Here is a 14,367-nt window from a genome sequence, read left to right as displayed (position 1 = left end):
ACCTCTGCTGCCTGAACTCAATGGAAGCTACAGAGGAATACGTTTGCACTATCAGACCAATGATTCATTTTGTCCAGACTCTGGTAAGCTCTCATGCAGGATGATTTCATCTAGGCCCAGCATAAGGTGCTCAAAATATAACTGCCTCTGGTGACAGAGGTTCCATATTGCAATTCTGGTTAGGATCCACTGATAGTCTCTCCCTCCATGAATTTGTCTAACCTTTCTTCTTCTTTTAAGCAACAACACAGAACTGTTCAAGCGAATTCTGTAACTCAACCATGAACCATGTAACAGTAAATTTCTAAATCAGTTTTATACAATGATCCTGCTTTTTTAAAAGAAGGAAGAAAACCCATCTGGGCAGGTCCCACTCATATCAACAGCTCTTATGCCAGGCACAGAGACTAGAAGATCAGGATACCCAGATTCTGGGCTCCTCTAACAACAGTGTATGTTCTCCCCACTTCTGGGATATTCCCTTAAATTACAAATCCATGCCCATGTATCTCCAAATTTTGGAGACACACCAGTTAAGAGCATTTTTAGTAGCTCCCTTAATCATCTTTCCCTCAAATGTCACCTGAGGTAGATTTTTGAAGATCCCTCCTCAGGAGAGATACTGTTTACATGGATGTTGTGTCCCTGACACATTATATCATATACTTCTGGTGCGTCCTAAGTTTGATGTATATTGTCGCCCATTAGCTAATTATCTGAAGAAATTGAAATTCAGTTGTGTTAATGAGAAACACTGGATTAAAATGATACTAAATGTGAGGGACTCAGCAATTATTATAAAAGTGGCAAAGTTCTTACTGGCAATTTTAAATGAAAATCTTTTACGATAGATTTTACATCTGGAACTGTTTGAAATTTTCATGTTATGCTTTGCAATTTTATGCCAATAAAGGTACTCTGAATCTGAATCTTATGCCAGGCAATTTTCAGACAGACTGTACCCTTACTTCAAACCACATGAGGGGGAAAAAAAATCTACGATCCCCTGAAATAAGGGCAGATCCAAATCTGGATATGTCTTGATGAGATAAGTTACACCATGCAGAGAAAAACAACAAAGAAACAGAAGAAAAGCAATGGATGTCTTGGAAGATAAAGAAGAACACATCTTTCCATGATCAAGGTGAATATACAAGTCAGATTCTACATTTCTTACCTGCAAGATGTCTCTGTGTCGCTGTAAGGTATGCATCAGAGCTGCGTTCAAGGACGGCACTCCTGCACTGTTAGTATACTCGGCCATCTTGTCATTTATCCCTGTCAGCTGTGGCAAAGAGCAAAGAAAGATTCAGCTGCTTTGTAGGAAATATTAAGCATGTCTTTGATAGGAAAGGCCCACCCGCATAAAGCATTTTCACAAGAGATGCTCAGACCTTCCACCCTTCCCAACACACCAGAAGGACTATAGTATAACCCATCAGGTGTCCAAGGCCCATTCTAAATAAGACTAAAGCCTAGAAAAGTCTCCATAGTGTTCACAGCAACCCTGCACTGTAGGCCATGTCATTATCCTCCAGTTATTGAAACTGAGACAGAGGCTATATTCAGATATACAATATTTTGTGAAACATTTATACCATGCCTTTCTTTGTGGTTCAAGGTTGCTGACAATAATAGTTAAAAGACATGGTTTAAACACATGTCAGTTATTTGTGATAGTTAAATGGCAGGTAGCTGACACCAAACCAAGTTTACAAACTAGGGCTTATAGCCGGACTGTTATCCACATTTTGTACTAATTGTGGTCTATTGTGGCATCTGATTTCACAAATGATGTAGTTTGTTCAATAGCAACACTCCCACATTGTCATATGGCTCTAGAGACAATAGGAGGAAGTCCTGTCTGCTAGGAGGTCGACAGGAAAGAAGAAGCGCACAAATTAGGACTTTTGAATAAATTGGGAGTGTAGGCCGGCCAGTTTTCTTTGTGTAGCAACCACAGCACAATTATCATAATGACAGGGTGCATGCAGTGTGGCTGGCCTAAACCAATGAGTTCAAAGCAGAGATGAGAGCATTTAAAGTCCTGCTTCTTCACCACTAATGCTCAGAGAGCAAACTTCGGATAATTAACACAAAACCTAAAATTTACATTTCAAGAAGTGTTGATGCTGTGGCAACCCTGTTTTTTTCTGGAAAGAAAAGTCAGATTTGGGGGGAAACGGAAGCATATTTCCATCTCAAACCTGAATTGATTTTGCTGCATTAACGACATAATACATTGTTTATAACAAAGCATATAAAATTGTACTAACTGGCACATTTATGGAATTTAAGAATCTAAACTCCTTATTCTTCTTCAAGCTAAACTGTCAATATATCATGAAAGAGCATAATGTAAAGAACCGTTGCCTGTGAAGCTCTGGCTAGACCCTGTACAGCCGCCGCTGCTGTGCGCTTCCACAAACATGTTCTCAAGCAGCTGTGCTGTAGAGCCAAACTCTCTGGTAAATTATGTGCAGCTAAGGTGAAAAAGCTGGGACAGGTACACCTCTTTTGCTGAAGCCCAGCAGCTTGAGAAGGTGCTTGCACTCAAAAGCTCACACCCTGAATAAATCTTTGTGGGTCTTAAAGGTGTGACTGGACTCTGATTTTATTGTGCTACTTCAGAACAACACGGCTACCCAGCTGAATCTGTCAATATAACTAGTACTTGAGAGAACACTGCAAACTGCTGTGCTCTGTGCTTCAGTTTTTCCCATCTGAGATGTAGGGAAACAAATAAAAGTTGAAACCAGGAAACAGATTTTGGAGTAAAGCAAAAAGCGTACTGTTTAGATAAGCAGAGACACAACAGGGAGAACTGTCAGCAGTTTTCAATACCAAGTTAAACTTTACAACATTGAACTTTTAAAGAATATTTTCCTGGCACATCCTATAACAAATGTCTCCTCGAAGAGATTTTATATAGGTCTACCAGAATACATAAGGAATTATCATTATCTGATGTTGTTTGTTGCCGATGTAAAATGTTTCATTATGAGTGAGTAGAACCTTGTCTTCAAAAACATTTCACTCATTCTGAAAGAGGAAACATGTCACAGCAATTCTTGATTGTCCAATTTTTCCACTACTTTAGAAAAAACCCAAAAGCTCCATAGCAACAACACTGCAGCAGGGAGTTCAGCCTCTAAAGCTGAGAAGCAAAGAGGACACCAGTCAAGGAAGCACATTAGTCTTTGGGGTCCGATGCCAATTTACATGACAACAAAACATAGCTGGTATTACTTGAAATCCATTGTGTACCCTCAAAGCGCACGTTAGCAAGATTACAATTGTTAATCTTATCATTCTCATATGCTTCACCTGAGACAGGGATTTTACCAGACTATAATTCTGTTTACCTTCCCCAGGAGCTGCTCAATTTCCACAGCCATTGTTTCGAACATTCGATCTTGGCTTGACCCATTCAGGAGAGGAGTGGTGTCAGAGCTGAGTGAAGAATGAGAAGCAGGCAAGAGGGAGATGAACAGGAAAATGAACTTCAGCCTCCAAAACTCACAGAGCTCTGTTAACCCCCAGCCAGGGGACTGACCATTCACACTTGCAAGTCTCCCCTCCCCAATGCCTTTGTGGCATTCAAAAGTTACAATGTGGGTCAGAGAAATGACAAAAGAGCCCCTGCCCCTATTTTTCTCCACTTTCCCTTTCCCAAAATTCCCTGGGTAGAAGGAACAACAAACAGCCTGTGCTTTTCCTTGAGCAAATCTGAGGGAGGCTGACTGACAACGGTTTGAGAAATATTGGGCCTGGTGGCCGAATACAAGGAATTAAATTGTCTCCATGCTCTCACTCACTGGGCATGTGGCTCTTATGCACAAGGGCATGTGCTCCTGGCCTTAAAGAGACATAACTGGCTATGTTCCCCCTACTAGAAAGAAACACAACATTGGGCAATCCTTCAAGTGTAACATGGCTTACAAGTGCTGTATCAGGCAATCCAGTGGGGCTAGTCTGCTGTGGCTGAAACAGCATTCCTTGTACAGAACCTTACAAAATCCCCACAGCACCAGCTTTTGTGAGGCACAGCTCAGTTTGCAGGATAGCAACACCACTGGAGAGAACTCCGAAGTCTCCTCTGGGGGCCCTCTCAGTGAGTCTAACAACTCCTGAAACTAGGCTTTTAAAAATAAAAAAATCCAGCCGCATCAAGCGGGCATATAGCCAACAGAAGACATCAAGAATGTTCAAAGTTTTTAAAAGGACATTTCACATTTAAAGCAGAAATAACTAAAGGAGCATCAGCACCTGTATCTGTCAGCTCTTCCTTCTCGCGAGTTGCTGTGGCTGTAGCTGGTGCATAGTTTGCTGAAGGACACGAGTTTGAGATCCAGCTCATTCTCGAGCTGGCGAGCCTGCTTCCGCAGATCTGCACAATGAGAGTTCACAGGGAGAGAAGGAAAAAACTGATCTTTCTTCCTTCCATACCTATCCTTGTGTCTCTACCCAGTGTGAAAGATGAGAGGTTTAAGGTCACTTCTGCAAAATACCCATTGCCTCATTAGCTTGTAACATGCAACAATTAATACATGATCCGCAAGAAGAGATCCGCAAGAAGAAACTGCTCTAGTAACACAAAATGTGTGACAGGAGAAAGCAATGAGCTAAGAATTGCTTCTATGCAGAAAGAGGAACAGTAGCAGATGCAGTTCAGTTGTAAAGTTGTAAATCCCAAAATACATCTAGTTAAAAGGATCCAAGGAAAATAGATCTATGAAAGTTCCCTGTCTGATTTTGTAGAGCATCTGCCAATCAGAGCAGACAATTCTAAGTTCAGGATAAGGCATAATCATAAGTTCATGATAGTTAACACAGTAACATCAGTTTGTGGAGAAAGAAAAGGTCTCCAACTCAAGGAGCTTACAAACTAAAATTTAAAAATATACATTCAAAAGTCAGGAGAAGAACAGAAGACCCCCAAGCAAGACATGAATGCAACTAGGGACTTGGGCTTCATTTTGGTTGGACGGAAGGTTTAAGGAAAAGTCACTACAGAAAAGGTGGAGATAAAAGACATAAAGCAACCAAGAAGAATTAAAATAGTACAATGGTGTGATCTTGCCAAGAACTTTAGTTGTATTCATCTCATGTATATCACATTCACTCTTGGGGAAGCATCTATGTGGTGTGTATATTAACTCCCTTTCCACACACACATGGATCTCTCCCCATTCCGATGTTTTTATATACCACTAGTAGTAGTAGTGACTACTCAGAAGAAATGTCCCCACTCACAGACTTGGGCTCACCTATATTTCTACCCAAACAGTATTTTAGAGACCTTATCTGCCCTTTTGACAATCTTCCCCCTTTAATTTCTCCTGTTTTCAAAGAGAGAATGGGATAAAAAAGAAGCAGAAGAACACCATAACTCTTCACATCCCTGATCCTCCATGTCTCCATGTTAGTGCTCTCCACAGGTCACCCTGCTGGGGGCCAGGAGGTGACATTCAGAGATACCTCGTGCAACAGTACCGTTTTGCAAAACCTATTTTCTCTCCTTTCCCCTTCAAAATCCTCCCTCCTTGGATGGAGGGTGAGGTGAAAATTAAGCAGGCCAAGGGGCCCTTCTACTTTTTTACTAGCCCAATTCCTACTACCCCTGTCTTCTGACATGATGCCCCTTTCGTTTCTCACCACCAGGTCCTAGACAGAGGGATTCCCATCCATCATTATTACATTCCTCCCCAACCTTAATTTCTCTTTCGCCCTTTATCAAAGCACACACTCCTCTCGCCTACTAATCCTGCCTCACATTCCCAGGGACTACGGTTGCCAGGCCCCTGTGGCCACCGGCGGGAGATGGGAGGGCAGGGCCCCCAAACCCAGGTTAGCAAATTCCTGGAGATTTAGGGATGGAGCTTGGGAAGACAAGGACCTCAGTGGAGTAAAAAACTATGGAGCCCGCCCTCCACAGCAGCCCTTTTCTCCGGGGGGGGGGAGTGACCCCTGTCATAGGGTTGCCAGCTCTGGGCTGGGAAATACCGGGAGACTTTGGGGGTGGAGCCGGGAGTGAGCTTAATGCTACGGAGTCCGCCCACCAGAGCAGCCTTTTTCTCCAGGGAAACTCATCTCCGTCGTCTGGAGAAGAGCTGTAATTGGGGGAACCCCCAGCTCCCGCCTGGAGGCTGGCATCCCCACGAGGGGCGCCTCCTTCACGGAGCACGGGGCTCCCTCAGGCCTTCCCCCGCCCCGGGCCACGAGAGCCCCTCAAGGCCTCCCCGGCAGCCCGCTCCCTTCCCCTCACAAAAAGGCGTCCTCCCCGCCCTCGACTTCCCCTCCCCGCCCGAGCGCTTCCCCCTCACCCTCCCAGTAGTTGCTGCCGCCGCTCCCGCACACGGCCGCCATCTTTGTTGTCCAACGTCAGCCCTCCTCGGCTGGCGCGCCGGACCATAGAGTGGGAGAGAGCCAGAGCGCCTCTCCTGCCCGTCTTTCCGCCCTGCGAGGCGCGTGGCAGCCGGAAGCAGAATGCCGGCTCTTGGGCTACCTTGCAGCGCCCCCTGGCGGCGAAGTTCCAGCCGGAGAAAGAAGGCCGGAAGGGCCTCTTGTGCTCGCCCAGGTTGCTGAATGCCTGGAAACTTTGGGGGTGGGCGAAACTTGGGGTTTCAGTGGACAACTGATCACTTTAGCCTGGAGATGCTGTAGTTCCCAGGGATCCCTAGGGCTCACCTGGAGGTTGGCATCCCTATGCCCTTAGGCTGGTTTAGGCTGTTGAATTACACTGATCTGGTTCCACCATCTACCAGACATGCCCTGAGAGGCCCACAAGCATGGAAGCAGAAAGGCTAGTTTTGGCTGAACTCTGGATGATCCCATTTAGCCGTTATCCCTAGAAGCCTTTGGCCAACTTCCTTTGGATTGCCAGCCTCCAGGTGGGTCTTGGAAATCTCCCAGAATTACAACTGATCCCCAGGTATCTGTTCTGGATAAAGTGGCTGCTTTGAAGGAGGGACGCTGTAGTTTTACATGCGAAAGGTCTCCCCTCCCAAGCCCTATGCACCCTAAATCTCCCCTTCTTCCTCTGGATTTGCTTGATCTTTTTTTGAAGCCACTGAAATTGGTAGGCATGACAACAATCTCCAATAGTTAAATTATGCATTGTGAGAACAAGCCATCAAATCACAGCCCTGTCATGGTGACCCCACATCCATGGAGCATTGCAGACGAGAGGGTAGTTTGACACTGCCTGCCTTCACTTGGCAACCCATCTTCCTTGGTGGACTTCCAAGTCCTGAGGCCAACCTTGCTTAGCTTCCAAGTCCTCACAATCTTGAGCTAAACTTGGTCACACAGGCAGAACTGTTTGTATTAAGTGCAATTTAATTGTCACAAAGCTAAGCTTTCAACTGTGACTTCATTGATGGGCTTTTCATGCCATGAACAGTATAATTTTTCTAAATATATAAAACACACCTGAATGCCAGTTACCCATCATTGGTAGGGCTACAATTTGTTAAAGCATTTCATCTTGCATCCCTTCCTTGTTAGGAGACACCTGAGTGTGAGGAGGGTACACAAAATCAGCCCCTCCTAAAGGAATCTCAACTCCTACATGTCCCAGAACGACATAAAGGGGTTCATGCTAGTATGGAATGCACCATTAAAAAAACAAAACAAAATTCAGTTATTGTTGGGAGTTCTGTGGTTTCATCCCATTTATAACTCAAGTTAGGGTTCTTTATTTCAAAATTGATCAAAGAATGTGTGTGTGGGGAAAACCAGTATAATAAATGTGAAGCATACATTAAAAAATTCAGAAAGTCCATTATATCCACCCTTGAGCCTTTGAGAATGGGCAAAATAAAAAACCACTAAATAAACATAGAAGTTCCTTCTATTATCTTTCCTATGAAATTTTGCAAGACAGTAAATTTCAAAATATACCTATCATCAGAATGGACCTCTCAAAGAACGTGATGCAAACATGACACAAGAAAAGCCATCTTAAAATAGTTTTATACAGATTATTAGATCCCAGTGTACACAAAAAACAAAACATACACACACGCAGATGAGAACTGTTGGTGTGGGGGGGGGGAATACAAAGTTGTCATCAACTACACCAACTGGGTATCATTCCAGCGCCCTCCCTGCAAAATCTGTTTTCAAAAGGCACACCGTGTGTGGATCAGAGATCAGTGACAAAAGTACATAAAAGCAGCTGCAGGAGGCTACACTTTGGTGCCAGAGAGGCAGACACTGAGGGGGGAAGGCAAATGGGCACCAAGAGCTTGGGCAGGCGCCGTTTCATTCATCTCAAACCACACATCCATTGCTACCCAAAGGAGGTTGCCGGTTGCCCACTACCAAGGCAGAAATCACCTCCAAGTTGCAGTAGGAGCCGATGTTTGAACAAGCTCCTTAAGCAAGTTAAAGGGCTGTCGTGATGCTCAACCACTATTTATTGCTTGATAAAGAAGGTTGTGGGGAAATTTGATATGTATTAGCAATGCCTACCCCCGAGGGCCTGAAATGTGGCAGGAAGAAGAAATGCTTGGAAAATGTTTGGAAATGGCAAACTACATTATTTTTTTTTATTTTAAAAGAAAGCCTACATGGCTCCAGATATTTAAAAAAAACACCCTGAAGATCAATTAAGGCAGAATATGACTGGGATACTGTCGCAGAAACCCCCACACAACAGGCCTATGGATAAATGGGTCTAGCCCCAAGCTGTTATTAACAGGCTCAGGCACTTGGATTCCTACCTCGTTTTCATGATCTAGAATTTTTCTTAATTTTTTTTTTAATATCCTGTCCTCCTTCAAAGGATTCCCCCTTCCCTGCATTTAAGCCTCTAAAACACCTTGTGAGGTAGGTTAGGAAAAAAACAGCAACTAGCTCAAGGTCATGCAATGAGCTTCATGACTAAGCAGGGATTTCTGAACCCAGATCTTGCTAGTCGAAATCCAATATGGCAGCCACAACCCTGCACCAACTCTCAATCTCAACATCTATATGACAGAGAGTAGATTTTAAAATGCAGAAAATTGGCCCCACACTACATTGATTCGACAATTTTAAATTTAAACTAATGGAGGCTGGAATACAACTGTACAGTTATATAACTGTACATAAAACATTTAAAGTGGCAAACCTGTTTGATCGTATCTGCTGGAAATCAAGGCCCAAGTTCAACTCTTACTACAGAGCCAAACTTAACCTTTCTCATTTCAGAAGGGAAGCTAAAGTTTTTAAAGAAAATCTTGTTTTAGAGTCCCTAAACCACACTGTTAGCAAGCTGGGAATCATCTTAGTAGATAGTTTAGTGTTAGGCTTGAGACACCACAGAGAATCTCATCTGTCTTTCTGATACTGAAATGAAGGTAAAACTTATTATCCACCACCAAGCGAGAGACCAGAAGAGGAGGTGCAAAATGCCAACCAACAGACACTTGCTGATTTTGTGCAGAGTTCAGACTCTGAAAGGAACAGCTCCTTTGCAAGTATCTACTGGGGAGTAGGGAGGGCAGAACACCAAAGCCAACAAGCCAATATCCACTATAGGGAAAGTGTCCACTATCTGGTCATGACCCAACATGCAAGACAATTGTGTTTTCTGTCCCTGTCAGCTAGCATTTAGGAGAAGTTACTCCAATTTCATTATCCTGGAGCCAATCTTCATTCTTTAGCAAACTACCTTCTTTGCTTGCCAAGGTTAATAATGTACTCAACTGAATCTAGTTTTGTCCTTCGATAAAACAAGATTGTAAAAGTGTGATTTCTTCTTTAAAACATCGCAGGCAAAAAGCTGACCAAAGACCGATTCTGTGGCCCAACGGCTACTATGCAACAGCTTCTCACTCTTCCCACTAACTACAAGCCCTGCTCCCGACCCAAACCAAAATGCTTTTGGGGGAAAAAGGCTAGACAGACATGGTCCTCAGATCCTGTGACAAAAGCCACTACACAGCCTCTATCTTAAAATAGGACCACTGCATGGTTTAGACACAGAACAACTGAACAGAAAGATGACAACAGATAAGCTGAGAACTGTGGTAACAAACCAAGGCTGGCAAGAGGATGGAAGGTTGTTTTTTTTTAATGTGCCTATGAATTGTCAAAGTAGTGTCAGGTTAATACACTCATTTACTAAGGGGCCATTTTAAAAAGAATTTCCAGACTACAGCTGCACAAAAAGGCTGCCCCCCAAAAACTGATCCACAAAAAAACAAAAAAAAAGAAAGAACGAAAGATCCCATTTGGCACCAGTCTGGGAGATCCAGCTCTTGGTTAACAGTATGAGCTAATATTAGACAGACTGGAAGTTATCCCGTTAAGTACAGAAATGCATCTTTTGCTATTCTACATTCTCAAGTAGAAAACCGTAGCTATTCTGAAGCAGTATTTGTGCAAGAGAATTCAAACAAAACAAACGCACTGGTTTTATTTTGCACAGGCCGCAGCCTCAACCGAAGATTCTCACACCTGGATACAACAATCCCATCCTGTTTTCTTTGAGGCACGTGATCTGCCGATGTGATCTAATCTGAAGTTCTTATTAGGAGGAGATGTTTAAAAGGGAGCAAGACTGCGGGGACTTGAATAAAGGCCAGAAGTGAAAGAAGTTCTGAAGCCACCTTCCTGCTGTTTAGAGAAATACGGTCACTCTGATGTATTTCCCTCAAGGAGTTATTATTCCCAGACACTTAGGCAAAACAATTAAATGCTGAAGTGCTACAAAGGTGGCCACCAGTAGCAGCTCTGCTTCCCTGGAGTGATTGCAAGCAACCAGGCTGCCAATGCCAGCTCTGAAAGAGCCCCAAGTTCAAGATTCTCACTGGAAAAGTTGCCAGTGGTGAAGCAGACCTTCCTTGTGCATAAATAGGAATGAGAGTGATCCACAGAGGTTCTGGCTCCAGAGGTCATGTGACCTGGGTCTGTCACTCGAGAAATGCTCAGTGTTGCAGGATCTGTCTCTGCAGGGAGCCCCCCCTGCCAGCAGTTGGGTCAGTGCTTGCTGGAGTACAGTGTTTCCTCCTCAGTGTCTGTTTCGTCTTGGAATTCGTGGCTCAGAAGGGACTTCTTCGATCCCGTGGACATCATGCGGATCTCGTCCTCGTAGTCATCGTGGTGCTGCCGTAGGCGGTGGAAACCATCCTTGTGCCGGTTGGACTTGATGGAACAGACACACCAGATGATGCAGGCTGTGAGCAGCAGTGCCGACATGGTGGCACCTAGACGAAACATATGTGCTTGTCAAGGCCCTTGCCAACACAAGGCATCTTCCCCTTCCATATTCCCCTGCCCCAGTTCAACCTCATCTTCTACCAACTGCATTTCCCCCATCCGTTACAGTTCAGAGTGAACTAACTTGAGGAGCTTTGGCTGGGAAAGCCCAGCTATTTGTTATCTGTATCTTTTTCCTGTTTCCTGTAAACCGCCCTGTGCCTCCGGGGGAGGGCGGTATATAAATATAAAATAAATAAATATAAATATTTTCATCAATGAAAGTGGTTTCAATTCTTACTTGCTGCTAGCTGTTCCCTGAGTGACCTGCCTCGAGTCTTAGAATGTAAATGTTCTGAACATATGAGCATTCCTTCACTACCACAAACATGCTCATGAATCCTGGCTTCACATATCTGCATTATTCAAGTATGGATCAGGTACACTTGTGTATACGCACATATTTTACAGGCATGCAGAGCATTTAGTAGTGGTTTGGTAAAGCCTAAGGCATGAACAGCATGAAAGCCATGTGGAAGGAAAAGATCTACGGACCAGCATGGTGCAACAGTCTCCTGGCCTGGCTTGTAAGATCTTCATGGCCCAAGAAAAGTAGTGTGGCCCCCTTACCTGCTACAGTGACCACCAGCTCCCGGGGAAGACCAAAAATCCTGTTGTCCATATCGAACTGGATGTGCACGAAGGTAGCCACATCATGGTGAACTAAGACCTGAGGATTAGCAGCACATTGTTTAAAAATGCTGTAGATGCATGTAAAGGCTAAATTGGGGGTGGGGAGAAGTTACACTAGGCAGCAACCCAGGCCTCAGCACCAAGGATCGCATTGGAGAGGAAACTAGCTTTCAAATTATGGGATAAACTAGATTAAGTGTGTGGAGAGAAGAAGGGGGAGAAAAATCTGCTATTACAAAAGGACTGTCGTGTAGGTCAATAATCAAAACTGAAAGCTCTGGAGACAGCCATCTCTTCCAGTCACTAAAAGAGTGACTTATGTAAGCATGCTTCTTGCTGGGAGGGTAGAAGAAGAGCTCATCAGGGATGTGAGGTCATAGAGTCTGCCCTCTGAAAGCTGCCATTTCTCTCAGGGGGACTCTTTCTCGCTACTGTGGAGATTAGCTGCAATTCAGGGAAAACTCCAAGCCACATCTTGACATTGGTAACTCTAAGGTGTCATAAGATCATCAAAAGAGCCTTTCTGGATAACATCATTGGTACATCCAGTCCTGCTGGCTCTGCTGTTTCCTACAACTGCTAGCCAGATGTCTTGGAATGCAGAAGCACACGTAGGGAGCACATAGGTCAAAGCTTCCAGAGTAGGAACACAAAAAAACAGGTGTATGTTTTCATACAGAATATACAGCCATATAAAGCCCTGAATGGCTAAGATCAAGGGCACCTGGGGGCTAGCCCTGAAGGTGGCAAAGGATCTGAGTGCTATCAAGTGCATTAGGGACCCTTAAGTGCTAGATAGGAATCCCCAGGTTGTCTGTTTAACACCCTTGGCTGAAGCACTTCAAAGACAAGCCTCTCCTCTCCCCAGGCCAACTCTGACCCAGGGACAGCGGCTTTTTTCTTGCAACTGTGCCTCCATTCCCATTATTCTCTGCAACCCCTTCAACAAGTTCAGCTCCTTACTGAGCTTCTGTTGCATATCCCAGTCAATGAACTAAAACTCTCTGGGCAACTTTGCAGTCCCTTCTCAGCCAAAATATTCAAAGTCCCCTGCCCCTCCACCAACACCAGCTGCAGTTATTCTCCCCCCCCCCCCATCCTAGGCTAGTCAGCTGGTTGCCATCACATGGCCCTTGATTCCCAACCCCTTCTTCTGTGGGGAGCCATCAGGGTTTTTTTTTAGTAATCACAGCCAGACATTCATTCTGCTGCATTCCTCCACTTGTCTCGTCTCTACACCTTGAGCTCACTCATAACTTTTACCAGGACTGAAGGACAAGACTGCAGAACACTCATCTTCCATACCTGGATGTGCTGCTGCTGATAACCATCGGCTTTGGCATGAAGGTTATGGTATCCCGGAGTCAGCAACACATGGAAATAGCCACCTTCCTTGGTGCTGACTTTGACCCGTTCGTTCAGCACAATTTCAACTTTCGAAACTGGCCTTCCATGTCTGTCTTGGACCAGCCCATAGATTCCCTTGTGAACCTGAAATCAAAAAGATAGCCAGTGAGTAGCATCCATATCAGCCACATTTTATCTGTACAAGGCAAATCACAGAGAAAGGTGTGCAAAAATTCAGGACTCCAGAGGGAACAATCCCAGATGTTACAGTTAGTGAAATTTGTTTCCTGCCCTACCCCCAAGGACTCATTGCAATCTAGTTTGTTGCATGCTGCCCTTCTACCAATTCTAGATGGTATGATAAGCTGCAGGAAAGCAATTTACTGCAAGGCACCTAACCTGTTACAGAAGTAAGCAACAATCTGGAGACTGCCTCAATCCAGATCCAATCTTATCTGCCACCTCCTATGGGCTGGGCCCAAGCAGCAATGCAACGAACTCTCATTTGACATCTGCCCATTCTGTCTAGCCATCTCTCACCCAAACTCACCTCAACAAGCATGGCAAGGAGAGATTTCTTGTTCTCTGCCCACAGAGTCTGGAGCTGTGCCGCGCCTGGGAAGTAACAGCAGCCAGTGTACACTGTAATCTCTGGGCAATGCCCATATGCAACACTGAAATCCTGGAAAGCCAAACAGGAAATTAAAATGAATCAAAAATGGCACTATAAGGAATTAACTGGGCAAAGTCCAGCTGAAGTGTTAAGTATGAGAACGGAATAAATGTTCTAAAATACCTTCATGCTGCCCAAGTGACTGTGCCACTCTGCCCCAAGCATCACTCCTCCTGGAATGTTCTCATCTGCAAAGACAGTGGGAAATTAGAAGCCCTCAACAAACAACAAGCTGGTCCTAAAACGGCCCATAGTAATGAAAGAACATACCTGATTTGTTCGGACAGCTGGACTGGCCAAGGTACATTGTGGGATGGTTGTTTGCATACAGAGATGCCAAATGCCTCAGTGTCTCTCTGTTCTCAACTGAAGAAAAGAAAGTCAGCAAGACTGTTCAAGAAATTACGGTCACTGAAGTACACATTTTAGTCTCTACTTGGACAAATAGCGAATATCCGCTTCCC

The 14,367-nt window shown here is 44.4% G+C and overlaps 2 protein-coding genes across 2 annotated transcripts in view; both read right to left on the bottom strand.

Moving 5' to 3' along the window:
- The window catches only part of GOSR1 (golgi SNAP receptor complex member 1), a 45,313-nt gene extending 38,841 nt beyond the window's left edge, over positions 1-6,472 (bottom strand). Inside the window, exons 1-4 of the mRNA XM_077311551.1 lie at positions 6,327-6,472; positions 4,270-4,390; positions 3,366-3,453; positions 1,178-1,285 (exon numbers count right to left, since the gene is read on the bottom strand). Of these exons, the coding sequence (XP_077167666.1) occupies positions 1,178-1,285; positions 3,366-3,453; positions 4,270-4,390; positions 6,327-6,369 (360 nt within the window). The 5' untranslated portion in view covers positions 6,370-6,472. The remainder of the gene's footprint in view (positions 1-1,177; positions 1,286-3,365; positions 3,454-4,269; positions 4,391-6,326) is intronic.
- Positions 6,473-7,959: 1,487 nt separating this feature from the next.
- The window catches only part of CPD (carboxypeptidase D), a 33,610-nt gene continuing 27,202 nt past the window's right edge, over positions 7,960-14,367 (bottom strand). The window contains exons 16-21 of the mRNA XM_077312622.1: positions 14,174-14,269; positions 14,027-14,091; positions 13,781-13,912; positions 13,189-13,374; positions 11,821-11,920; positions 7,960-11,198 (exon numbers count right to left, since the gene is read on the bottom strand). Of these exons, the coding sequence (XP_077168737.1) occupies positions 10,972-11,198; positions 11,821-11,920; positions 13,189-13,374; positions 13,781-13,912; positions 14,027-14,091; positions 14,174-14,269 (806 nt within the window). The 3' untranslated portion in view covers positions 7,960-10,971. The remainder of the gene's footprint in view (positions 11,199-11,820; positions 11,921-13,188; positions 13,375-13,780; positions 13,913-14,026; positions 14,092-14,173; positions 14,270-14,367) is intronic.

Source organism: Paroedura picta, chromosome 15, assembly GCF_049243985.1.
Source record: "Paroedura picta isolate Pp20150507F chromosome 15, Ppicta_v3.0, whole genome shotgun sequence".
In the NCBI taxonomy this organism is placed as follows: Eukaryota; Metazoa; Chordata; class Lepidosauria; order Squamata; family Gekkonidae; genus Paroedura; species Paroedura picta.
This window is presented reverse-complemented; position numbering and strand designations above follow the sequence as displayed.